This window comes from Ochotona curzoniae, unplaced genomic scaffold, assembly GCF_017591425.1.
Source record: "Ochotona curzoniae isolate NIBS_2020 unplaced genomic scaffold, NIBS_Ocur_1.0 scaffold_4701, whole genome shotgun sequence".
NCBI lineage: Eukaryota > Metazoa > Chordata > Mammalia > Lagomorpha > Ochotonidae > Ochotona > Ochotona curzoniae.
Window position 1 is genome coordinate 71749726 of NW_024467122.1, and position 25850 is coordinate 71775575.

Sequence of the window (25850 nt, forward strand, 5' to 3'; positions counted from 1 at the left end):
ACAGAGCTGCCAACCCTTGTCTTCCCCGTTAGCGTGGTGCAATGGCCCTAAAGAGGGATGGGGGAATGAGCCCACTGGCTCCTTCGTGCCTTGTTTACCAGTCCCATTCCCTGAACAGGCAGAGGACTCTGCTCAAGTGAGCCCAGGGAATGCAGAACACAGGCCCTGGCCAGGGAGGAGGAGAAGGAGGAAAGAACCGCAGTGTCGCCTCTGCCAGCATCATAACAGAACAGCCAAAGATATGGAGCTGGGGTTGCAGAGAGACAGCTGGCTCTGAAGATGTGTGAGAAGGAACACACATGCAACTGCATGCATACACGCATTTGCACACACATGCATGCACTTGAATACCTTTGCACAGGCAACGCATGGTTCCTGCTTTTTATCCAACTCCCTGGCACCCCCTGGAGACTAGGCTCACTCCTTCTTGCTGGGACTCTGATGTGGGTGGTGGTACTGCAGCACCTATTCTGGCTTCCAGGCAGTCCCAAGCACCCACTTCCTCCTGGTATTCAGAGGGGTGAGGGTCAGTGAAAGTGACCCGATGAAGTGTGCCCGAGGGCCTTCCCTACCTGGTGCCTCTGGCAGTCTTGTGCAGTCCCAGCCAGATGGACACCCACCTCCAGACCCTCAGCTCTGTGCCCTCTTTCTCTCTGTCTCCACCCATCACAGCCAAAGTCCAAGTTCTCCTGTGAGATCCTTAGGAGACTGCATGGCATTGCTGCTCCCAGCTGCTGTCCTATCCCACCTCTCTCATCACCCTCGGGTGCGACCACGTGCTCCTGCTAGCTGCTAGCCCCATTCTTTGCTCAGCTTCCATGCCCTGGCTATCCTCTCCACCTGCCATGCCCTTCCTCCTGCTGCCTCCCTCCTGCCACCAGGTTTCTCTTTTGATGCCATGCTTTCCACCTCCAGAACATCCCCTTCCTCTGCCATGGGGTTCCCGCTGGAACGGGAGATAGGTGAGAAAGTGGACTCCCTTGTGCTTCTCCCTGTAGTGGCTAAACGAGGTGCCCTCTGGCTAGGACTGGCCCTGCCTCCTCTGTATCATCCCTTGCCTCCAATTCTCTGGGCAGGGATAAGACAGCTGGCCACAAGGAAGAGACATTAAGTTACAAAGTGTGGTTTCCTTCCTCCAGATGTCACCAAGGTGCATCTAACTTAACACAACAAGCTAGATAAATGCATTTTCTAAACACCAGGTCCAGTTCCCTTCCTTGCCCTAACCCACCCCCTGCCAGCTCACCTGACCTCTCTCACTCAGGGAATGGGCTCTTGGCAGGGATTTATGACCCTCCCACGGGCCAGGCACAGCAAAGCTGTTGCTGATGGGAATCAATGGCAATGATGGGTCCTGTTGATGACAGCAGGGGTGGGCCTGTGTGTGTGGGTCGGTGCTGTGAAAGAGGGTGGAGTCATAGCAATCATCTTGAGCATCACAGGGCACTCACCATACTCACACCACTCTGCCGTGGTTTAGATTTTAAAGGTGGTGGCCAGCACCCCTGCCAGATGGGGACAGTCCAAGACCCCAGAGCTGAGGGGCCTGTCCCAGCATCTGACCCCAGCAACCTAGGTCACACGTGAGAGCAGGCGAGGCTGCCCGAGGTGGCAGCAGGAGGCCAGGCTGCATGGAGGAATGCATGCTCATCTCAGAGTCAGACCCGTTCAGGAAGGAAAAGCTCCAGGTGAGGCTGAGGACGGTGTGCAGGTCTGAGCCAAAGGCCAGGATTCCAGCAAGTCATCAGCCAGGCCTCTGTATTGCCCAGGGCCCAGCCCCTGGCCCTTGGAGCTGCCACGTCCCTGCCTCCATGTGGGGTTTCTGGACATACCCAGGTGTCAAGAGGACTGAGGTCCCAGTGGGGATCCGGAACATGTGTTGGGCCCCTTTCCACAGAAGCTCAGTGCAGCCTCAGAGATGCATGGGACTGCGGAAGCTTTGGCCAGGGCAAGTGGGCAGGGGCAGGGGACTACTGGGAGATGTCCATCATGCTTCTCTAAATTCAAACCTGCCAACCCCAGCCTCCTTGCACTGCCACCGCAGGACCTTGCTGTGCCTGTGTGACCTTGAGATGGCTCAGGTTTCTGTACCCATGAGACCTGTGTAGGAAGGGGTGATCTGACTGCATTGCTGGGGAGAATGGTTGGAGTGGAGCATGTCAAAGGCCATAGGCTGGGTACCTGGCTTTAGTCCAGCTAGTGTAGGAACTCAGGAACAGGAAGATGGGAACGGAAGGCTGAATGACTTTGAACCAGACACGGCCCCTTTTTGGGCCTCAGTCTCCCAGGAGAGCTCACCATGTCTATCAACCCAATGCCGTGTGTGTGTGTGTGTGTGTGTGTGTGTGTGTGTGTGTATGCTCATTTTCCTCTGGGTTCATTTCTAGACCCATCTCCCTTCATCAGGGGCACAGCCCTCCCTCAAGGGCAGCTGTTCGTGGTCATTGAATGATCTCCATCCAGGGTGCGTGTTAGTGGAGTCTGCAACATCTCTCTGGCCTTGCTGGAGAAGCTTGGAAAGAGCCAGGGATGTGCTTCTTGGGACGAACTCATCAGATGAACCTGACCTTAAAGGATTTACTAAGCAGGGCCCAGGACAGCTTTTCCTCCACCCCCCCACCCCCCGCCCTCTGTCAGTGCCAGGTCCCCTCTCTGTAGCCTTGTCCTAGTGTAGCCTCATGTCCCAGGCTGGGCAACTGTGTCCTTGTAGCACCCTGGTCTGGCCAGCCGGAATCTCCTCACAGCATCAGTCTCATCACCTCATCCATATGAGCACCTGTTCTCTGTCCCATTCCCTCTGAGTCCCGTGATTGCCATAACCTCCCACATAGCCACAGCCCCACAAATGGAGGTCAGACAGTTGTTGGAAATGGGATTCCAAGTCAAGCTTGTTTGCCACAAAAGTGTGACCCCAACCAATAGTATTTTTCACCATATATATTTTCTATGACTCTTATGAAGATTATTTGTAAGAAAGAATCCTCTAAGTCACAAATGATGAGTCAGGGGATGGTGGTGGCCAGGGTCTCTTGGCTGGGATTGTGAAGGAGGCTGAACCCTGGTTAGGGCAGGTGGCCCGAGAGCTGGAATGGAGATGCTCACAGAAGCACCTAGAACTCAGCAAGTGCCACTGATGGCCCCAGTGGTCTTGCTTTATTATTATTATTATTATTATTATTATTATTATTATTATTATTATTATTATTATTATTTATGGAGAGGTGAGAGGTGTACCAATGTGTCAGTTAAGCATATGTCAAGGTCATGGAAAGCAGATGTAAGAACTGAAAACATGGAACTCAGCCGCAGAGACCCCGTTTGTCCTCCTAGCTTTGGGAGACCACCCTACATGGTCAGAGTGTGCCAAAGCACCTCCTTCAGGAAGAAGAGCCATTATTTTAGAGAAGCCAGAGTGCCCTGGGTGACAAGACTCCTGTGCCTCCCCAAGCTTGCTGAGACAGTTGCAGGTGCACCAAGGATCACGGTGTGAGCATCCAGGAGCAGAACTACGTGGAAAGCTAGAGTCTCAACAGATGAGACCATAATTGTACACCCGCAGGGTCTTGTCCAGACAGGATCATCTGGCCATACAAGCTTGGCCTGCAGCTGCTGTCTTCCTCCTCAGAGTGGCTCAGGACCCCCATTACACCTGGCAGGGGTGAAGGGCAGGTCTTCTGGCATCTTACTCATCCCATATGAAAAGGAATCAAGGTTCTCCCTTCCAACCTGATAATGTCCCAAACCCCACCCCCACTGTGGGAACTAGCCACTGAACACTCCATCTCTATGCCTCTGTGTTGGATGTGAAGAAATTGTAATATACCACACACTTCTATCATTTTCTTTGGCCCCGTGCCCAACCCCCAACCCCTGGTGTCACTGCGCTATGCAAGCCAAGAGGGTGTTGTTTACAAGACCTTTGATGTAAGTTATGCGGTGTGCAGCCTGAGCAGCTGTACGTGGTGGCCCTACCCTCCCTGACCCTGGCCATGAACCATTTCAAAGACAGCCAACTTGGGCAACAAGTTCCTCCCTTTCCTAACATAGTAACCAGCTCCAAGGGCCCAGACAGTTTGGTTTTGGTTTGCCAACTCCTCAGGCTTACAACCTGCTTATCATCAGCATATGGACTCCAAGTCCCGGGCATCCAGGATTAGCCCAGTTCCAGGGAGTGTTTGGGTAAAGGGAGAACAGGACAGGGCTCCGAATATGCAATTTGCGGCAGGGTTTCCCTTTGGAGGAGAGGAAGCAGGGTAATGAGGACCCAGAGGACCGCTCGGCCAGCCTGCCTCTGCTGTTTGAGTGTAAACTAAAAGGGCCAGAATTATGGGTCCTCTTCCCGCACCAGCCAGCAGTGTCTGCCTGGCAGTGGAGGCACCCCTGCCCATCTGAGAAGTCTTCTGGGGGTGCAGAGTTCAACACACACCCACCAGCTGCCCCTGGCTGGGCATGGGGGTACTGCGAGATGCTGTGGAGGATGGGTTGGGTTCCCCAGGGAATCATTCAGAAGTCCTTGGGTTTTCATTTCAGATCATGTTTCCACGTATCTACCATCATGTTCAGGGCCATGGCTCAAGGTCTCAACTCCAAGTGCCTGTGCTTAAACCAGAAGGAATTGCCTTGTGAAATGGTGAGCTCCCTGTCCCCAGACGAATGTAAGCCCAGGATGGCCATTTGGGATGTGTGTGCTAGGAAGGGCTCTCTGTGGCAGGTGTTCAGTGCTGAGGCCTCTCAGGGGTCTCCTGAACTGCAGGGAGACTCAAGAAGCACTGAAGAAGAGTGGCTGGACCCAGCGCAGTAGCCTAGTGGCTAAAGTCCTTACCTTGGGATCCCAAATGGGTTCTGCTTCCCTTCTAGCTCCCTGTTTGTAGCCTGGGAAAGCAGTAGGGGATGACTCAAAGCCTTGGGACCCTGTGCCCACATGGAAGACCTGGAAGAAGCTCCTGGATCCTGGTTTCAGATTGGCTCAGACCTGGCCGTTGTGGCTACTTGGGGAGTGAACCAGTGCATGGAAGAGAATGGAAGATCTTTCTCTAAAAAAAGAAAGAAAGAAAGAAAAGAGGAGTGGTCTACTTCACATGAGGTCCAACCATGTGCTGGAGGAAACTGTGTTAAGATAACAGTTGTCACCTCTTGTCACATCTGGTTTCAGAGCCAGGAGAAAGGTTGTATTTCAGGAAGCTCTTATGAAACATGGAAGCTATCAGCAGCATGGCCAAATGTGCATGTGAGACGGGATTGGATGGAAGTCTTGAGACAGGTGCATGTATGGCCCAAAGCGAGGCTGTGGTCACCTGAGCTAGTGGTCAAGAGGCCACTTTCAATGACCACATCCTATATTGACATACCTGAGTCCTTGCTCTATTCCTGATTCTGACTTCCTGCCAATGCACACCCTGGGAGGCAGCCATAGGTTTCTCTCGAGATGAGAAGAGGTTGGGGGCATTGAGTGTCCTTTGCAGACAGGATAAAGAGGACTGCTAGAGTGAGGAGGACCTCAGAGAGGGGCAAATTGGTTTACAGCAGGCTGCCCAGCTGGCCCCAGGCTTGTCCTTGCTTCCTGTGGCTCAGGTAACTGTGTCCCTGTCACCCACATGGGAGACCTGGAGTGAGCTCCCGGCTCCCAGCTTCTGCCTGGCCCAGCAACAGCTGGGTGGGCACCGGTGAGTGGATGATTTCTGCTATGTCAGAACCTGAACTTGATCCAGCCATCTTCGTGCACAGTGCATAGCTCTTTCCTTAGCCTGTGGAATATCTGGGTAGGGGATGTGTCACACAGCCCCAAGCTTTGATTTCCAGGTCAGCAGTCTTCAGGCTGGGCCTGTCTTGGTCCACTTGGACTAAGCCGTGATGATAACCATGCATCTTCTCCTAGAATGCGTTGGCAGAGGCAGCGTCTAATGTTCTCTCAGCTTTGAACTCCTCTGTATGAATTACTTTGTAGTCGTTTCCCTGCCCAGCAGGCTAAGTGGAGCCCCAGTGTAAAGAAAGCCCTGAATAACCCTGGGCAGGCTACCAGACCTCCGAGCACCACAGTCTATAACCTTGTCACTGGGGCCACTGTGGCTAAGTCGCTCGTGTGTCAGTTGCTCCCCACACTCCAGCCAGTCATCTGTGCCAGATCACGTCCGGGTTATCATTTCTGATTTCTCACACTAGTCCTCCCAGGCAGGCAGTGTAGTTCCTGCTGTATATCCCACACTTGGCCAGTCAACACATTGGGTCTTGATCCTATTATGTCTTCCCAAGAGGTGAGATTGGGGCTGGCCCTGGAACCCATATGGATGGTGCCCACTCCTTCTGTGGGGTGGGCTAACGCTCAGCCTACCCAGCCAGACATGGGTTTTCATGTCATCTCCTAAGTCAGCAAGCCAGGTTCTAGGCTAATGCACCCCAAGGGTTGCATTAACACTTAGGGTCTATGTTCAGCCCCCACTGTCTTCTCTGGGCACACCCAACACCCTGTGGGCCCTGCATGAGCTGGCTAATCACTGCAGAGTGCCAGCCAGAGGGGCGTTACTACCCTGTGTGGGAGACAGAAGGCCTTTAATCTCCCACTCCACCTCTTCACTTTCTGGCCGGTTCCTCTGTGAACGTAAGTTGTCACTGGGTCAATGTAAGACCTTTCCAAGTGTCCTTGTGTTTCTTGAGCCACAGGAAGCAAGGACAAGCCTGGGGCCAGCTGGGCAGCCTGCTGTAAACCAATTTGCCCCTCTCTGAGGTCCTCCTCACTCTAGCAGTCCTCTTTATCCTGTCTGCAAAGGACACTCAATGCCCCCAACCTCTTCTCATCTCGAGAGAAACCTTTGGATAGCAGGTGGCCAGGGCAGTGTCAAGACTGAGCCTGTACCTACCTACTGGACTGATTCGGAAAGGGGTGGTGGCTGGTCAAGGGAGATTTCAGTGCCTGTTTCAGGCTGGTGAGGAGGTTTGTGTTGCCTACTGCCTGCCTGTGCTGGCCAGGCATGGATCCGGGCTTGCCTATGCAAATAAACACAATATAAAGGGACCCTGGCTCTCACTGGGATGGTGTTCTGTCAGGGCAGGTGATACACAGGCACTTTAGCAAATTTATGCAAAATGGTATGAAAATTTAGAGGTCAGTGTTTTAGCACAGCAGTTTGGTATTCTGTATCAGCCCAAGTCGTTGGTTGCTTTGCTTACAGCCCAGCTTCCTGCTGATGGCCGTGAGAAGGTAGCAGAGGATGGCCCGGGGAGCCCACGTTCTTGTCACTCACGTGGGGGACATGGATGGAGTTCCTGATTGTGACTTGGCCCAGCCCCAAGTGCTGTGGTCACTGGGGGAGTGAACAGGTAGATGGGAATGCTTGTTATATTCCCTCCCCGTTCCTGGCTCTTTGCTTTTCAGGTAAATAGATGTTGTTTTTTAAAAGGATAAATCTTTTTGGTGCCCACAATTTTGAAATTCATGAAGAGTTTCACATGCATTTTCCATGGAGGCCTTTGCAGAACACCTTTCCCCACCCCTTGTACAAGATGTAAAGTGAATAGAATAGGTAATACTGTTAGGCGATGATGCCCCATCTGGCCTAGAGAGGAGGCAGGCACGGGATGGGTGCTGGGTACATGAACGCACCTAGAGCAGTGCAGCCTCAGGGCCTGCAGTGGTGACCTGAGGGCTCCAGGACCTTCTCAGCAGGAGAAACAGCCAGGGCAAAGCCTCAGTTGTTGTGTGACAGGCGCTACCTGACTCCTGGCACATACATGTAGGCTGGAGCAGTGGGGGTGGGTTGGAGGCAGAGGAACCACACCAAGTAGGATTTCCTGTTGGGTCACAAGGGCACAACCAGGGCTGAGAGGAGGTAGGAAGACCTGAGCTTTCCGACCTAGCACCATGTGGATGTGGCTGGGGTGAGAGTAGGGGGAGAAGGCTGTGTTTGCCTTGAGAACAGAGAGAGCAAGAAGCAGCAGAGTAATACTTGGGGCACATGGGCCTGTCCACTGGTGACTCCTGTTATAATAGGCCTGTCCACCTGTCCACACCTCTGGCCTTGGCCAGCCCCCGTCAGTACTGGTATATACACACATGATGTTGAGTGTGTGGCCTGGGCTGACCTCTGTGGGTGCTTCCTAGCTTGAAAGACTCTCTCTTTTTTTTTTTTTTTTAAGATTTACTTATTTTTTTGGTGGGGAAAGTCAGATACACAGAGAAGAGGAAAGACAGAGAAGAAAATCTTCTGTCTGCTGATCCACTCCCCAAGTGGCCGCAACAGCCAGAGCTGGGCTGATCCGAATCCAGGAGCTTCTTCAGGGTCTACCATACAGGTGTAGGGTCCCAAGGCCTTGGGCCATTCTCCACTGCTTTCCCAGGCCACAAGCAGGGAGCTTGATGGAAAGTGGGACCAACGGGACTAGAACTGACACACATATGGGATTCTGGCATGTGCAAGGCGAGGACTTTAGCTGCTAGGCCACCAGGCTGGGACCCCTGAAAGGCTTTTAAAGGCAGAATCTGAGCTCTCCCTCAGGTTTGGGACCTGAATCATGGCTTGGGCCTGGAAACAGGATGGGTGGGCTGTGGCTCCATGTTGCTGGTCAGTTTCTTGTGCTCAGGTCTGCAGGCTACTCAGTACTTGTCTGTGTGACCGCTAAGAGTGCCCTCCCAGCTTCCAGCCAAGAGCACCTCCACCTGTTCCAGGGACCCAGTAAAATGAATGAATGAATGGGTCCAGACCTGCCAAGTCTCCTCTCTGTAAGCCTTCTGGTCCTGCCATGATCTTTGTTCAGGTCAGGACCACTGCCCTTTCACCTGCCACACTTTCCTTCTCTAGTGACCAGGCCTCTTTAGGAGCCATTCCTAATGTCCACACCTCATTCTTTTCCCCATCGTCACTACAAGTGCCAGCATGCCCTTACTGGGCTGCTGTAGCAGTCATCTTACTGCTCCACCTGTTAACCACCCACCTGCTCTCACCCCATCTTATCACCCACCTGCTCACCACTCACCTGCTAACCACCCACCTGCTCTCACCCCATCTTATCACCCACCTGCTCACCACTCATCTGCTAACCACCCACCTGCTCTCACCCCACCTTCTCATCACCCACCTGCCCACACCCTCCTGCTAACCACCCACTTGCTCTCACCCCACCTTATCACCCACCTTCTCATCACCCACCTGCTCACCACCCTTCTGCTCTCACTCCATTTTCTCATCACCCACCTGCTCACCACTCACCTGCTAACCATACACCTGCTCTCACTTCACTTTCTCACCACCCACTTGCTCACCACCCTACCATTACTATTTCGTTGTATCAGTCTCCCAAATCGCCCCTTGGAATCTCCAAACACAGAACATGACACTGTCTACTCCCAGAAACCTCCCATGGCCCCCATCTGCTGTATCTAAATGCCTTCCTTGGTCCTCAGGCCCTCTCTCGGAGCTCTCAGCCTACCATCCCTCCTTGCAGTTCCCATGGCACACTCTGTAACTCCCTGATGAGCAGACACCAGGCAATCTGCCCGGATGGCCTTCGTACCCTCCGTGCTGTGAGGTCAGCCCTCTTGGGGTACTTAAGAAGACTTTCTCACCCACCTTGCAAATCCCAGAGTCCACCCACAGCTCTCTATAGTCCATATCATTTCTTCTGTTACACAGAAATTTGCTCCACTAAACCGTTAGCTCCCTGCCAGGTAGAAATGACTTCTCATCTTTTATCCCTCAGGGCATCCAGCCCAGGTGCTTCTGCAGACTACCGTGTTAGCAGCACCTGTGGGTGGAAGTGCAAAGAAATATCGTATTTCTCTTGTGCCTGCAGCTCTTGGCAGCACTGTGGACCCACAGCTCTTCAGTGCACAGAAAATATCTCTGCTGAGTGCCTACTACGGCAGGCACTGAGAGCCACCGGCACAGCAGTTGCTCCAAGAAACGGGGTGCCCTGTGCTGCTGTGGGGAAGCACAGTGTTCCTGGAAATCACACGTGTGAGGTTCCTGATGAACAGGGGAGGTTTCCCAAATGGAGACCTGGAGCATAAGCACAAGGCAGCCAGCGTGGCAAAGAAGGGAGAGGGTGGTGTGGGCTGCAGGGAATAAGATCAGCAGAAGCTAGAGAAAGCCCCATGTGTTTGGGAACTGCAGGGTGCGGTCTTGCTGGGTGTGTGTGTGGGGGGGGGGATGTGAGGCTGTGCAGGTGCCTGGTACTACTACAGGTGAGTACTAAGTAGGGCCCAGGGCAGCTGTTCTGGGGCTAGTGAGTGCCAGAGTCTGGATTTGGCTAATGGCAGCTGGGAGCCATGCAGGGTTTAAAGAGGGGAGTGAGAAGCAAGTTAGCTTGTGCTTTAGCCTTGCTTCGGAGGAGGAGCTCAGGGAGGCCCAGGACCGCTGCTCTGCCCCTGCCCCTTCAGGCCAGTCTTCCCTTCCCTTCTCCCCTCAGCTTGGCTCCCTTCACCTGGATCAGACCTACAAGACCTACAAGACCTCAGCGTGTAGAGCACTGGCTAAACCTTGGCCTTGACCCTGATGCATGGCATGGCCCAGGGCAAGGCATATCCCTTCCACTTCACTGCAGCGCGGGCTAAAATCATGCCCGTGGTAATTCTCTGCTGTGGCTGCCCCCAGAGTGGGACAACATGTTGGGGAGTGATTAGAGCAAGGGGTCTGCCTCATACCATTGTGCCCCCACTCACCCAGGATGGAGGGTTCTAGACTTGCTGATCCTTCTGTGCCTTGCTAGCACTGACAGTCTTGGATAGACAAGAGGGGAACCCCAAGTGAGCAGGTGGAAGGGCTCCCTGTGTATTCAAGGTGTCACTCCAGCAGGCTACAGGCTACCACAAACAGCAAGGGCTGCGAAAAGCAAAGAACTGCTTGGATTTGCCCAGGCACCTGTTCCAGGGGGTACCCCCAACAAAGATTTACAGAGCAACCTTGAGCAGCCACTGCAGATGGAAGAATCTTCTGAATTCTGAGGCCTACAACCACCCATATGCTTCAAGAATGACTCCACGGAGTCCCTGTTCTCCCCGGCCAGCAGCCCTGTGCTGAGCCCAGCGGCCTATAAGGCTGGTCAGCTTCTCCATTCCCCATATCTGTGGCTCAAGGGGGTGTTCAGTCCATGCTGATGCAATGGACCAAGCCCTCAGCGTCGTCCTCGGTGTCCTCGTGGGCATGTGACCACATGGCAGCAAGGCTGCTCTGCCCTTGGTTTAATGCTCTGCAGTGGCCATCTCCAATTGTTAATTTTTAAACACGGAGGCCTCACACTTTCCTTCTGCCTCAGGTCCCGCTGAGAGTACTAAGTGGTGTGAGCTGTACCCTCCCGTAAGTTACAGGCTTGGGCATCCTTGCCAAACACTGGTGGTGAAGGAAGCAGAAATTCCAGAGGATAGGAGAAGCCCTGGAATGTGGGCTGAGGATGCCCACAGGGGTCCACAAGGAAGGACTAAGTGGCCTTGTGCTGACTGCCTGCCTGCCTCAGATGTAGAACACACACCCCTCACGCTTCATTCCTTTGGCTGAATGTTACTCCTTATATTCCCCTCAAGGGGTATAGCCCATGAGCCTATCCAAGACTGTCAGTGCTAGCTTCCCCTAAGCTGGGGGGAAGTGAGCCCTGATTCCAAGTCCCTTTGTGATCTTGGGAGAACTGCAGCAAATCATACCCATCTTAAAGCCTCACTGTCCCCATCCATGCAATGGGCACATCAGCTTTGGCTGGACCTCTGGCCTGCCCTGATGGATAAAGCCACCACAGTGGGGAACCCTCTTTGCAGACCGCTAGGAGCTGTACCCCCTTGTCCATCTTCCAAGGTCCAGACTTCCACCTGCAGGGATGAATTGGGCCTGCAGGGATGAACCAGACCTTGGAAATCCCCCCTCCTCCAGTGTCAAAGTTTTGGGGCCTGGGCCTGCTGGGCTGGGCGATGTTGCTGAGGAAACGGGTTGCCAGAGCTGTGGCAGAGGCAGGAACCCCCCATCTGTGTCATCCTGTTTGGACTCTTGAAGGCGTTGCTAAGGGAACTTGCCCCATATGCCACGTGGAAAACCCTGTGCCTGCTACAGAGCAGCGGTGTCCAAGCCACAGGCAGGGTGCTTCTCCATTGGTGGCCGAGGCTGTCCATCATCACCAAGGGTTGGACAGGGGTGCGTCTGCTTACGACAGAGAGAGCCAGGCTGGGCAAGATATCCCTGCCACAGCCACTTCCTGGGAAGGGCCATGGGAAGTAGGGCATAGTTTACCCTTTATTCCTTTGACCAGAACCAGAATGCAGTGAAAGATGCAAGTCCTTTGGGGCAGGGCACAGGGCACCCTGAAGTGCCATCGCCCATCAGTGCAATTTAGTGGGAAGTCACTATTAGGCCTGGAGCTCAGAGTGGGCTGGGGTGACAGGACCAGGAGCAAGCGGGGCTGGAAGCCAAGTCTCACATGTGGATTAAGAACTTTGTTTGGGGCCAGCACGCTGGCTCAACTGACTAATCCTCCACCTACAAGCAGCGGCATCTCATATAGGCACCTGTTCATATCCTGCTCCTCCATTTCCCATCCTCTTCCCTGCTTAGGGCCTGGGGAAGGAGTGGAGGATGGCCCAAAGCCTTGGGATCCTGTACCCTGTGTAAATCTGCTTTTCCAATTAGAAAAGAATAAATGAAAGAACAGCATCTGTGGGCTCAGGCCAATCCTGATCCTGATATGGCCTCTCAGTGGCAGGAACCTGGGCAAGCTATAATTCTACACATGCAGCCTGCGGATGGTCATGACGGCCTCCAGCAGGTGCAGCAAGACCCTTACCACACAAAAGAGCTCAGCAGTCCCCCACTCCCTCCAAGTGGCAAGGAGGGTCACAGTCTTTAGTTCACGGAGGATTTCCCAGGAGCAGGGCGCTATGGGCAGCACCCCACATGCAAGAATCACATCAGATCATTTCATCAGAGCAGCAGCTTGGGGCATGGCTATTCTACCCATTTCACAGTTGAGGAAGATAAAGCCTGGGTGGGGCACATAGCCAGGAGTCACTAAGCAACAAACATTTGAAAGCAGGGCAGTATGGCTGGGGTTAGGGCAGTGCCTCCCAGGCCATGTCCCATCACCTGCTCACCCCTGCCAAGACACATGTGCTGAGGGTGTGCGGCTTTGGGGGTAAACTCCAGGAGACTACAAAACATTTGTGGAGAAGTAAAATTAAAAGGTGAGCTTATTCTGATGCAGAAATGTGAAAATTCGTCTAAGCTTTCTCATAATGCACATTGTGCGTGAACTTTGTGCCGAGTCTGAGTTGGCACAGGTTTTCAACAGCCAGGAGTCCTTGGTGGCGTGTTACAGCAGGTGGGGAGGGGACAGGGTGTTAAGCGCAGGGGGGCAATGCTTCTGTGATGACTTGGAGCATAGCGAAGGCTTACTGATGGCGCCACTGCCTAGGGAGGAGGAGGGTATGCTTTGTACAGCAGTGTGAGAATATGACTCCCAAATCTGAACTTCTGCAGGAAGACAGGGATAGCCCAACCCTGCAAGCCAGAGAGAAGCAATGTGTTTTGAATTCCCCCAGCTCCCTCCCATCTAGCAAAAGCTAAGCAGGGCCAACTCAGAACATGGTTTTATCCTAGGCAATGGGAGGTTGGGAGACAGAAAAGGAAGGGAAGGAAGGGAAGGAAGGGAAGGAGTGGGGGTGGGGAGGGTGGGAAGTTCCCTGCTGTTGGGAGGAGGAGGATTCTACAATTGCAGGGGGCAAGAAAGAGGTTCAGAGTGGGGGTTAAACAGCGCTGACATGCTGTAGGGGTGGAAGGGGCGGGAACTTGGACAAGATGGACAACCACTGTGGGATAGAGGGGAGTGGGGTGGGTGTATAGAGAGAGGGTACAGAACCCTAGGGCTGTGTGTGACATGCAGGGACCCAGAAGCTCCTGGGCTGGTCTAACCTGGTTGATGAGCTCTAGGCAAGGTGGGCTTTAGACAAAGGGACAAGCTTCATCCTCCCTCCAGTTTAAGAGCAGGGCTTGGCACTTTTTGAGTCTGTACACACCCATGGTGCCTAGCACCATGCTTCCCCTAAAGGAAACTTTATTGACCAGGACCTCTTACCCACAAGGACACCCTAAGGCCACGCTCCCCCTCTCCAAATACTGCAGAACACACTTAGCCTGAAACCATGCTGACTCAGCAGCCAAAGTCCCTGAGTTTCCACTAAGGGGCAAGACCTTGGACCTGGGCTTGAAAAGGGGCTCCAGAAAGGTATTGGTTTAAGCAGGTGTCTTGGCAGGTCAACTCCTCTGAGCCTCCAGCACACTCATGCTGGAGTTTTCTCAGAGACGTGTGTGTGAAAGCTCCGTATCTGGGCACCCTCAGATCTTCACTGAACTGTCAGTCCCTTGAGGGATGGTGACAACAGCGACAAAGACGACCTGAAGTGCTCACTAGCTCATTATTGTGCTAACCTGATGCATGTTATCACTAGCCCCTACTTTCTAGTGAAGCCACGGAGGCAGAGCCCAGGGCAACCCTAGGCAGGGGATCCTAGGGACCCCGCACTGTGTCTGGTGTCGCTCTGGGCTGAATGTGGCCTGGCACACAGCAGGTGTGTCATGAGGACCACTTTGTTAGAGGACCATCAGCCGCACAGCAGAAGCCTCAACTGGCGAAACCCTCATCAGTGGGTCTGATTTCTCTGAATGTTGGCTGGAATAGTCTTTGGATTTATTTCCTCTTTCTTTTCCTTAAGACTTTCTCAATATTTTTTGTCCCCTCCCCACCACCACCTTGTGCAGCCTGCAACAGGAAACTCACAAAGTCAGCGGCTCAGAACTCTCAGAGGCTTAAAGGAGAAAGCACTCTACTCCTGAGCCAACCTCAGACAGGTGCCCATGCAGCCAGAGTTAGCCATTGTCAGAAAGCAAGCTTCCTCAACATCCTCACGTCGACAGTACCCACGTGATGCACAAAAGAGAGATTGACGTTGACACTGCCCTGGGGACAGGACCCAGTGACCCAGAGGCCATTCCTGTCTGCAGAATCCATGCTGACCAGAGTCACTGCTGGCGTTTAATACTCCCAGGGGCCACTATGTGATAATATGATTAGTCTCACTTTAAATCCCATCCACGCATTCGGCATACTCCTTCAAGGGCCCAGTACCAAGGATGTCTCTTCCTCCAGGAAGCCCCCACCCCTACCTGACTGGCTGACATTGCACTTGCAGTGTGCCAGGCACTCCCACTGCCTGTCTTTGGCACTCGCCAATCTTGCCTTGATCTTGACTGTAGCAGAGACCGGACTGCACACGCACTGGGGCCCCTCCCCCAGCTCCTTGGGAGCAGATGTGGGTTACTCCAATGTGGATTGATACGTTTAATGAATCCCATATTTCCAGAACCCAAACTGACCAGACATAACTCTGGAGTGGTTTTTTTTCCACATGCAGGATGCTCTGAGTCACAGATCCTGTGTCATCAGAGGTCTTTGTCCCTGTCCTGTTCTCCCTCTCTCCCTCTGACAGCCGTGGATTGAGCCCTACTGTGTGCCAAACCCGGAGTGGGACGTGGGGAGGGCAGGCATCTCTCCTACAGGCCCTCCCTTAGGCACAGGGACAGTGTGTGGGTTTGTTCCACCCCCTCTCCATACACGGGGAAACCCATGCGAGGGGTGGCAGAGCCTCCAGAGTGACACAGGGGCTGGCTGTGGGGTCAGAAGCAGGGTCTCAGCTTCTGGAAGCTCCTCAACCCTAAGGCAGCTGCTCTGTCCCCAGCTCCTTGGGACCACCATTCTGGAACCACCCGGAAGTGCGGCCACTCTGCTTGAGACTGTCCTGCAGTAGTGACCACTCTTGATGTCTAAACGCGTCAAGAAGGACTTCACCTGCTGTCATTGCTACGGTCTGCTGGACCCATGGTGGTTCTTCTCCTCCACCCCCCTTGACAAGATTGTCAAGGTTGGCTTTAAAGTCAGACTGCAGAGGCTGTTGGGAACCCCACCAGTCCAAGGTCTTGTCAATTACAGAAGATGGGACAGAGGGGTACACTTGTTCACCTTAGTGCCTGGGGACCTCGGGTTGAGCAAGCACAGGCTGAAGTGGGCAGCCAGTCACCTGCCATCCCCAGAGCACCTCTCTTGCTACCACCCTGCCCAGCGGCTGGCTGGAGCCCACAGGGAGTGGAGTCTAGGACAGTCCCAAGGCGCTGGCCCTGCTGAAGCGCTTGGGAGAGGCCACAAGCACTTTTCGTTGGCCATTGAACAAGTCACCGGCCACCGCCCCCGCACGGCGCTGAGGTCTGGGCTCCCGGACCCCAGGCAGGTCTCTAGCTCCCCGCTGCGTGTCCTTCCGGGCCCCCATTTCACACTGCCCCTGACACATGGAGTGCATTAAGCACAGCACGCATCTAGGCGAGAGCAGCTGCGTTCGAACTGCTGAATAATCGCATAATTTTGGCATGGTTTGGGTGGGTCCGTAATACCCTACCCTGTGTAACAGCGGTCCTGGGCTACGGGGTTGGACGCTGCAGCCTTGGCCAGGGTTTGCCAAGGACCAAGCACTCTTGGGCTTCGCCGCGCCCCACCATCTCCCCCTAGTCCTGCCCGGCCGCCACGCCAGATGATCCGAATTTTTGGGAGGCAAACGGGCAGTTGAGGCTTGGTCGGCGCGTCCTGCTCTCTTCCCCATTCAGGGCCGCGCGCCGTCCGCGCTCCCGGGACTCCCGCGTGCCCTGGTGGCAGCAGAGGGAACCCCAGCTGGCACCCCAACCCCGGGGAGCTGTGCAGCTCGAATCTCTCTCTTTTCCCAAACAACTCCAAAGTCCGCGTTCCAAGGCGCCCAGGCGCATCTCCCCTCTTGTGTAGAAAGAAACCTGAGGGATCCACGTCCCCCCTCACGCCGGGCTCCTGATTGCGGGATCCGAAGTCCCCAAAGACTCCGCAAAGTAGGAGACGCGAGCATTAGAGCACCTACCTGGCCACAGGCTGAGCGCCCAAGCTACCACGAGGCCCCTGGGCAGGTCCATGGCTGGCGGCTCAGCGGCGGGGCTGGGGGCTCGACGGCGGCGGCTGCAGCTGGGGGCGGCGAGCCAGAGCGGCAGCCTGCTCCGCGCGGCGCCGGGAGCTGCACTGCTCGCGGGGCTCCCTGACAGCCTCGGCCCGGGCGGAGGAAGTGGGAGGGCCGCGGCGGCGGGAGGGGCGCGGCTGTGATTCGGGCGCTGGCGCCAGCCCAGGTTCGGCCCCTCTGCCACCTGGGCAGGCGGCGGCGCGCGGCGGCCGGGGCGCCCCCTCGAGCCTCGCCCCTTTTCCCCTACCGCGCGCCTGTCCGAGGTGGAAACTGCAGGGAGTGGCTCCCATGAACCCCGCTTCGTCTCTTGTCCTGCACGCCCCTCCCCGTCCCCCACCCGGGGCCGCCGCCCGTCTCAAGGGTCTGCTCCGAGAAGTAAGGTGACTTTATTTTTCAGAACAAAGAAAGCCCCGGAGGTGAGCCAGGAACACCCGCTGCGACCCACGCCTCTCTTGATCGGGCAGCTGAATGGGCCTCTAACGCCCCATTTTGGGACATCCCTGGCATCGGAACGTGGAGGCCACAGCGGATGGGGCACCGCATCCCTCCCTTCTCCACGCCGACAACCTGTGCACCCTGTGTACACGAGGGCAGAGCTCCCTATCAGGACACACGCGCCTTGATCCCTACCTTTCTGGTCTGCTGCCCCTGCACATATACGGTAAGAGATTCAGGCGCGGGCTGGACACCAGCCTCCGAGCTGGCATGGCGGCAGCGGGGGTACAGCAGAGCCCAGTGTGTGGAAGATGGTGCCCAGTGCCCGTTCCCCAAACCCCGGGAAAGGCCTCCCTCCCTCCCCTTGTACCGCTCTGCTGGAGTCCTGGCTGCCCCTAAGCCTCTCCTCTTTCTCCTTCATGCTTTTTTCTTTGCATGTCACAGAGAAACTAGCAGGCAGTTGACCTGACTGTGGGATTGACTCCCTTCTTTTTCCCTCCCTGCCCAGACAGAAGTCTCTGGTTCACAGCTGAGGACCCCAGCCCTGGGCTGTCAGGCAGGTGCATGGATGGGTGAGTACAGGTGGAGTGTGGGCATTTAGGAACTGGGAGGAGGTGACAGCTAGGTGGGGTCCCTGAAGATGTACTGGGTGCTGGGTAAGCCCAGGCTCCCGTGAGCACAGCAGCGGAGTTGGTCTCTTCACTGTCACTCTCTTCTTGCTGGCTCTCGGCTTGAATTTTGAGACCTTCTCTTCTTCCCTTCAGCTGCGGATTGGAGATGCCTGTTCCGTGTCCGCAGCCTGTGTGTGCGCGTATGCATGTATGTATGTAATGTGTGTACATATGTGCATTGTGCGTGCACAAGCACACATATCTGTGCACATATGCATCGTGTACAGGTGTGCAGGGGGTGTGCACATGTGTATATGTGGCTGTATATATGTATACCTGTGTGTACGTAACTGTGCTGTGCTGTGTGGGGGGAGGGGGGAGGGAAGCATGTGGCTCTAGCCGAAATGCATCAGCATGTGCCATCCCAGGCCACAGTTGAAGAAAGGATACTACGACAAAAGAAAAAGGGTTTCTGCACAATGAACATTCTCGCTCTGCTAGAAGCTCCTAGGATGAGTGGATGGGTGAACTAATCCGCAGCTGACTCACCCTCTCTCCTTGCCCCCACCACCTCGCCCAGGCTGGGAGTTGGGGTTGGGATGCAGAAAGGGGGAAATGTGGCCTCAGGGTGAAGCAGACAGTGGGAGACTTAACTAGAGAAACCATGACCAGGGGAATCTTGCTGAGTCCCCAGATTGAGCCACCCCCTCCACTGGCTTTCCCCAGGGCCTTGTAGGCAGCAGCACGTCCCTGAGTGTCCTCACTGTTGAAGCTGGCTGGCCTTGGGACGCCTGGAACCTGGGCTCCCTGCCTGATCACCTCTTTCTCATGGGCTGCAACCCACTTCTGTCCTCGTGTGAATTCACGCTCTCCGTCATGGTTCTCAGCCTGCAGGTGCATCAGCCATGCTTACGGAGCACCTGCGTGGGGTCAGGGCATGCTGCTGGGCACCACAGACTTGGGATGGTGCTCTACTGCCGTGCGCTGCTTCTGACCTTAGGGCTCACAACCCTCCATTTGGCAAGTTTCCTAGTCCTCACCAGACAGACAAAGGTCTTAAAAACCAGGGCATGTGCTGCTGTGCCACGTGGGAGGCTGGGGAAAAGCCTTTGTTCTTTGAACAAATGCCAGCCATGTCCTGGGCTCTGCCAGGCGCCCCAGCAGAAGCCCGCAGTGGGGGAGCCGGGGATGGAGCTGAGAAGACAAGGCAGAAGTTCAAACTGATTCATTTAATCATGGTTTGCAATCCAGACACTTACTTTAAATAATTTCTTCTTTAATCTTTATTAATGGGAGACAAATGCATAATCCAGGCTCTCAGGCTGGTCGGAGAATTGGATGAAAGTCTTTATGAAAGTCTGGATTCTAAAAAATTATTTATTTATCTGAAAAGCCTAGTTACAGAGACAGAGCAGTCTTCCATCAATTAGTTCATTTCCCAAATAGTTGCAACAGCAAAGACCAGCAGCCAGGGGCTTCACTGAGGTCTCTTGTGTGGGGCAGGGGCTCAAGGGCTTGGGCCATTTTCTGTTGTTCTCCCAGGAGCATTAGCAGGGAGCTGGATGGGAAGTAGAGCAGCCAGGACTTGAACTGCCACCCATATGGGATTGCTGGCATTAGAGTTGGAGGTTTAACTCACTCCATCATGGCACCAGTCCTGATAGTTTGGATTACAGAAAAAAGTATATATATATGAGAGAGAATGCCCCTCTCTGCTTGTTCATTCCCAAATGTCCAGAATGACTGACTGGGGCTGGGCTAGAAGCTGAAGCCAGTAGCCAAAAACTCCATCCTAACCTCCCACATTGGTGGCAGGTGCCCAGTGGCTTGAGCCATCACCAGTGCCTCTCCAGATCTGTGTGGATAGAAAGTTGGATCAGGACCTGGAGCCAGACCCTGAATGTAGGCACGTTGATGTGGGACGGAGGCGTCCTGGCTGCTTGGGCTAAATCCCCATTCCTGGGGCTGGGATTCAAGTGGATTAATAAAATTCACCCTGTACAAGCCTGTGGTACTTTTATTCATTTGTTTTAATATTTATTGAGATATAATTCACATGCCATAAACCTTACCATATACCTCGGTCATTTCTAGTGCGTTCATACTGTTATGTAACTGTTACCACTGATGTCCCAACGTTTTCATCATCCCAAACAGAAACGCTGTAACCAGAAGCAGCCACACCTCATGCCTTCAGTTCAGCCCTAGGCAACCACTAATCGCCTCCCTGTCTCTATGGATCTGCGTACTCGGGACATTTCATGTCCATGGAGTCACCACTGTGTGGTCTTTGGAGACTAGGTTCTTCCATTCAGCGTCACTTTCCAAGGTTCAGCTACCCTGTTGCACTATCAGCATCTCCCTCTTTTCTACTGCTAAATACACACCCACTGGCTACATGTACCACACACCTGTCATTCACCTGGGGGCTTCAGGTGGGCGGTTATGAAGAAAGTGTGCTGGTGTTCCTGTGAACTTATGTTCTCTATCACCTCGGGTAGATGTGAGGGGACGTCAACAAGGTCAGGAAAAAATGGAATCGAAAGGTAATTAGTTGGATGCAAAACGTTCTGGTGTCAAGGAGAGCAACGTGATGCGATGGGTTGAGCCTACCATGCCAGCATTGCATATGGGCACCAGTCAGAGTCCCAGCTGCTCCACTTCTGATCCAGCTCTTTGCCGATGTGCCTGGGAAAGCAGCAGAAAGATGACCTGAGAACTCGGTCCCTTGCACCCATGTAGAAGACTCAGGTGGAGTTCCGAGATCTTGGCTTCAGCTGGGCCCAGCCCTGGCTTTAGGCAGTGAACAAGAATATGAGATTCTTCACTCTATCTCCCTTTCTGCCTTTCAAATAAATCAGTGAATCTTTACATATAAATTCTTCGACATCTATGCCTAAGAAAAGTCTTCAGAAAATCTGTAAAACATTTTTTTTACTGTGAAAAAATTATGAATTTGAAATTCATGGGTAAATTCCATTTACCCACGAGCTTTATGAAGAATCCTGGTGTGTACATCAGGTGCCACACAGCACCATTTTCGCCCATGGTGGTGGTCCCGTGGAGCCTAGGTGTGAGGTTGGTAACATTGGGCTTGTGGGCACACACTCGGATTCGTAGCAGCAAACCCAATTATCCAACTAAGTGCTTCTCAGAATGTCCCCTTGTCCTTAAACACCACATGACTGTACCTAGGGGTGGAATCGCTGAATCATGTGGTAAGCTGATGGTTGATTACTTGAGAACTACATGTTTTTCATCATTGCTATATGTTTTTGCATCCTTACCAGCAATATATGATGGATGGATGCAACTTTTCATTGTTTCTTGAAACTCATTCACAGAGAGAGCCAGAGCTGGACTGAGAGAGAGAATGAGCTTTGGTAAGAATTCACTCAATTGCAAGAGGCAGAGACTCAAAGCTAACTGAACTGAGAGGGAAACCTAAAGACTCATGTAACCAGAGATGCCAAGGTGACCTAACTGCAGGCATGGTTGGATCAAGTGTCTCAGGTGAATGCACCTGCCTTGTTTTCTTTTTATTTTGCTGCACTGGCTTCCCTTTCCTGCAGCAGACAGGACTGCTCTGTCTCCAGAGCAGCCAGCTGCTTTTCGATGGATTTTGGAAGGAGAGAGGCAGCCTTCCCTCTCAGTTCTAGCAGAAAAGTTCCAAGCCTGGGTTCAGGCCCACCCTGAACAAATCATAGTGTCTGCAAGATGAAGCATTCTAACTGGCCCTGTCTGGGATCCACGCCCAGCCCTGAGGGGTAGGACAGAAAATGGCACGGCAACTGACAGCCCCATCAAGGCCACTTATTCCAGGAAAGGAGCCGCCTGCCAGAGCCAGGAATAGAGGAGAGGGTTCTCATGCAGGCATCCACAGTCTCCATGTCCAGCCAGGATCCTGTGCTCAGAGTGGCACCAGCTTCGCCGGGGCCCCACGGCTCCTGTCTGCCGGAACAGCGCTGGAATCCAGGTGTTCTGCCACCTTGCCCGGCTAGCTGGCCAAGGCTGCAAGGGCGCAGTCAGCCCCAAGGGAGGGCCCAGCTGGCAACCTGAATGGCACTCTCTCAGAAGGACAAGTGGCAGAGATGCGATCCCCTCACCCACACCAAAGGAGCCTGGCAGGGGATTGTGGCAGGGAGAGTGGTTGTGACCTGGGCTCAGCGAGCACCCACACACACGTTTCCCAGAAAGGTTATTTTGGTGACCTGATCCATACTCTCTCTAGAGAGGGCCCCTTGCTACTCTCTGTGACCCAGGATCCACTGTCCTGGTTTGCCCAGGGTCAAAATCAGGATGGTCTCTGGCAAACTGAGGCAGATGGACGCCCCCAGCTCCCACCTTGCTCTATCCTGGACCCCTCAGTCTCACTTTCGGCCAGCCTCTCTCTCTCCAACTGCAGCCCTCTCCAGTCCAGCCTTGGGTGATCCCTCTCCTCCCTTGCTACCTCTCTTCTCCCAGGTGCCTGCAGCACAGCTGTTCCCCAGGAGTCTACCTTGAGGTACCACCTGCCCTGTTAGCTCCTTCTTGTCCCACAGGCCTTCCATGGGGAGCTAGCCACCTGCTTGTGCTGTTTCTTGGTGTGTGCGTGGGAAATACAATCTCTCTTCTCTATTTTTGAGACAAATAAACTTGCAGCTATTGGAAAAGCACATCTTAAGCCAATAAAAATGATAGCATAAATCCCAAAGCCAAAGGGGAAAGTAGGACAGGTAGCCTCTGGGCCAATCACCTGGGGGGCATGGCAGGTGATGTAACCTGGGGGGCATGGCAGGTGATGGTCTTTGTCATACACTGATGGGCACAGAGGCCCTCTCTGAGTCCTGCCTGTCACACTGACAAGGTGAAGGAGGCCACTTTGAAGACACGTGTTTGCCCCAGCAATGGTGCCCTACCCTGGCCACTCTCAACTCCAGGCCCACTGGGCATCATGTCCCTTCTCATCTACCTTTGCCTGAGTCCCCTGTCTTATTCCCCTGGCCAAGCAGCAGCATTATTTTTGTTGGACTCAGCCCTGAACACAATCTGTGCACAATCCAGGAAGTTATTTTGTGACCCTTGTTTCTCTGGTCACAGGTATGTCCAGCATTCACAGTAAAGACATCAAAGGCCAGGGGCGTGGCCATGCCACATACAGACATATAGACCCACAGAGAAGCAACCCTAGGAAGGCAGATGATGTCTGTGGGGAGGGGTTGGATACAAAGTGCCTGGCACATCTGGAGGTGACTGTCCACAATGGTGAAGGGTCATTTCTAGTGAGGCAGAGGAGGGCTGAGCCCTTGACATTGGATGAGACAGCAATAGTCACATCAGAAATAAGCATTAAAGCACCAAAACCAGTATGGAGGCCTCTTCCAACCAAGCACCTGTTCTGGGCTGCCCTGGACTCTTGAATCTGTTCCTATAGTCTTCTGCACCATCAAACGAGCTATAGCCTGATACCAAACCCCTAAAATTAATCTATTTAACAGATAGGGAGATGGGGAGGGGAGGGCAGAGAATGAGAAGAGGGAAGTGAACTCTCATCTACTGGTTTGCTCCTCCAATGCCTGGGAGCCAAGAACTCAACCCAAGACTCCCATGTGGATGGCTGGAACTCAACTATGTGAGCCAGTCCTGCTGCCTCCCAGGGCATGTGTGGGCAGGAAGCTGGCATAGTGATGGAGCTAAGACTTGATCAAGGCACTCCAGTGTGGGATGCAGACATCCCAAGCAATATCTTAGTCGCTGTGACAAATACCTGCTCAGAGAAAGAGCCTACATAGGGCATAGAATGGGTGTGATTGTGCAGGAAGCTGGTTTGTGATTGTGCCCCAACACGGCAGTGGAGAGAGTGAGGAAAAGCCACATGACTGGCTGTGCCTCGTAGCTGAGAGTCAGCTAGCTTAGCTCTTAGTGTGAATGTCCACCACCTCCAAGAGCATGTAGGGAGTTCTGGACATCCTACATTATGTAACTGGCTTTGGAGGTCAAAGAGGAGAAGTGAGAAGTTCACAGCCCAAGATAAATGATGAAAGCTGTTTGTAACAAAGCGGCCAGTGAACAAAGTTACACTCCTAGCTAGCCTGACAAGCCGGCCCTCAATGAGCCAAATGGCCAGAGCACAGGAAGGATGCTACTTCTTTCAGCCTTCCCTTGGGAAGGGATTAAGGAGCTGCTCTTGTCCCTGGACCAAATGCCCACCAGGTTGGGGCAGCCACCAGTGGGTTAGAGACTGCTTGTGGATACTTATTTCTGCAGAGGACAAACTTCCTGCTTGGGACTGGGGGGTTGGGGATTGGGGAAGCTCTCACAGACTGTCCCAGCTGCTGCATATCCTCATGCATGTACAGAAATAAACATCCCCCAAACAATTTGCAGCTGGGGGCAGAGGCCAAAGGGTGCAGACAGTGATGGGGGAAGGTACCTTGGGTGTGGGTGTTTTAGCTGATGTTTGGGTAACAAATACTTAATGAGCATTTTTTTCCCCTGCTGAGGATTTGTGAGAAAAATGTGGGAGCAAGTGTTGGGCTAAAGGCCTCTTAGAACTCCCCCTGACCTTGGCAATGGCCAACATATTAAGCATTTTCTGGAGGATCATTGCAGTAGGGGGAATGGAGACAGTGCTCCTGAAGTTGCTTCTGTTGGTGGAGGTAGGGAGTCGCCTGGTGAGACATGTGAGTTCTGGGTCAGAGCAGATTCAAATACCAGCCTAGTTCTTCAGCAACTGGAGAACTTGGCCGCTTGTAGCCTCTAACATGAAAATGACAAAGCAGCAAGACACAGTTGCAAAAGCTTGACATATGTCATCCTCACTGAGTAAATTGCAGTCATTCTATGGTGTAGCTTTTACTGCCATTCTCCATTTTATAGGTGGGAAAGTCTAGGCATAAAGGAGAGCCTTGCTTGTTCAGGGATGCTCAGCCGGTACCAGGAGGAGCCTGAGCATGGCCTCAGGCAACCTGGCTGCAGGGCTTGTGACTACACAGTCTCCCGGGTGGCTGCGAGCAATAGGTAGAGTGCAGTCCATAAAGGGCTTGGCACAAGCTCCCAATCAATGTTAGCTTTCATTATTAACAACATATGAAGCAGCAGTAAACAGCTGACTTGGGTTGTCTGTATCACTTGAGATGCTTAACCAGTCCTGACATTTGTTTGGGTCTGCGTATCATCCAGGGGGTATGCTCTATTCATTATGTCTCCTCCCACCCTCCCCCGAAGCCTTGTGAAGGCACTAGGGACATTTAGAATAAGCGTGTAGGAGGTCAGAGACTTGTGGCTGAACCCACACTGGTCACTTCAGCCTTCGACAATCTATCCTAGAGCGTGAATCACACGGTGTGTGGGCTGGAGAAAAAAATATCAGAAGGCCATCTGAATGGGACCCTTAAGTATGCTTAATCCAGATCCTATTGACACAAACATTTTATACTCAACTCTGTAAACTGTGATATAATAGTAACCCACTAATTGTTTATACTCTATTTTGAAGTAGGAATCTGAAAGGATTTCCATAAAAATAGATATTATAAATTCATAAAAGCACTTCAAAGTAGCAAAGGAAGTAGCAGACCAAGAACCTAACAATTGTACTAACTTTTGCACAACATTTTCCAGTTTATAGATGTGAGTAATCTCATACCACTGGACATGACTGTGCCATAAACATTGGGCTTAGGGGAGCTACTTGAGAATGACATGAAAGTGTCCAGATCAACCTTTTTTTCCCCCAAGATTTATTTATTTTTATAAGAAAGGCAGATTTGTAGAGAAAAAGAGAGAGACAGAAAGATCATCCATTTGCTGATTCACTCCCCAAATGGTAGCAA

General features: G+C 53.2%; 1 protein-coding gene across 1 annotated transcript in view; it reads right to left on the reverse strand.

Moving 5' to 3' along the window:
* The window catches only part of ITGA11 (integrin subunit alpha 11), an 85491-nt gene extending 68437 nt beyond the window's left edge, over window positions 1-17054 (reverse strand). The window contains exon 1 of the mRNA XM_040968964.1: window positions 16898-17054. Within this exon, the coding sequence (XP_040824898.1) occupies window positions 16898-16949 (52 nt within the window). The 5' untranslated portion in view covers window positions 16950-17054. The remainder of the gene's footprint in view (window positions 1-16897) is intronic.
* Window positions 17055-25850: the final 8796 nt, after the last annotated feature.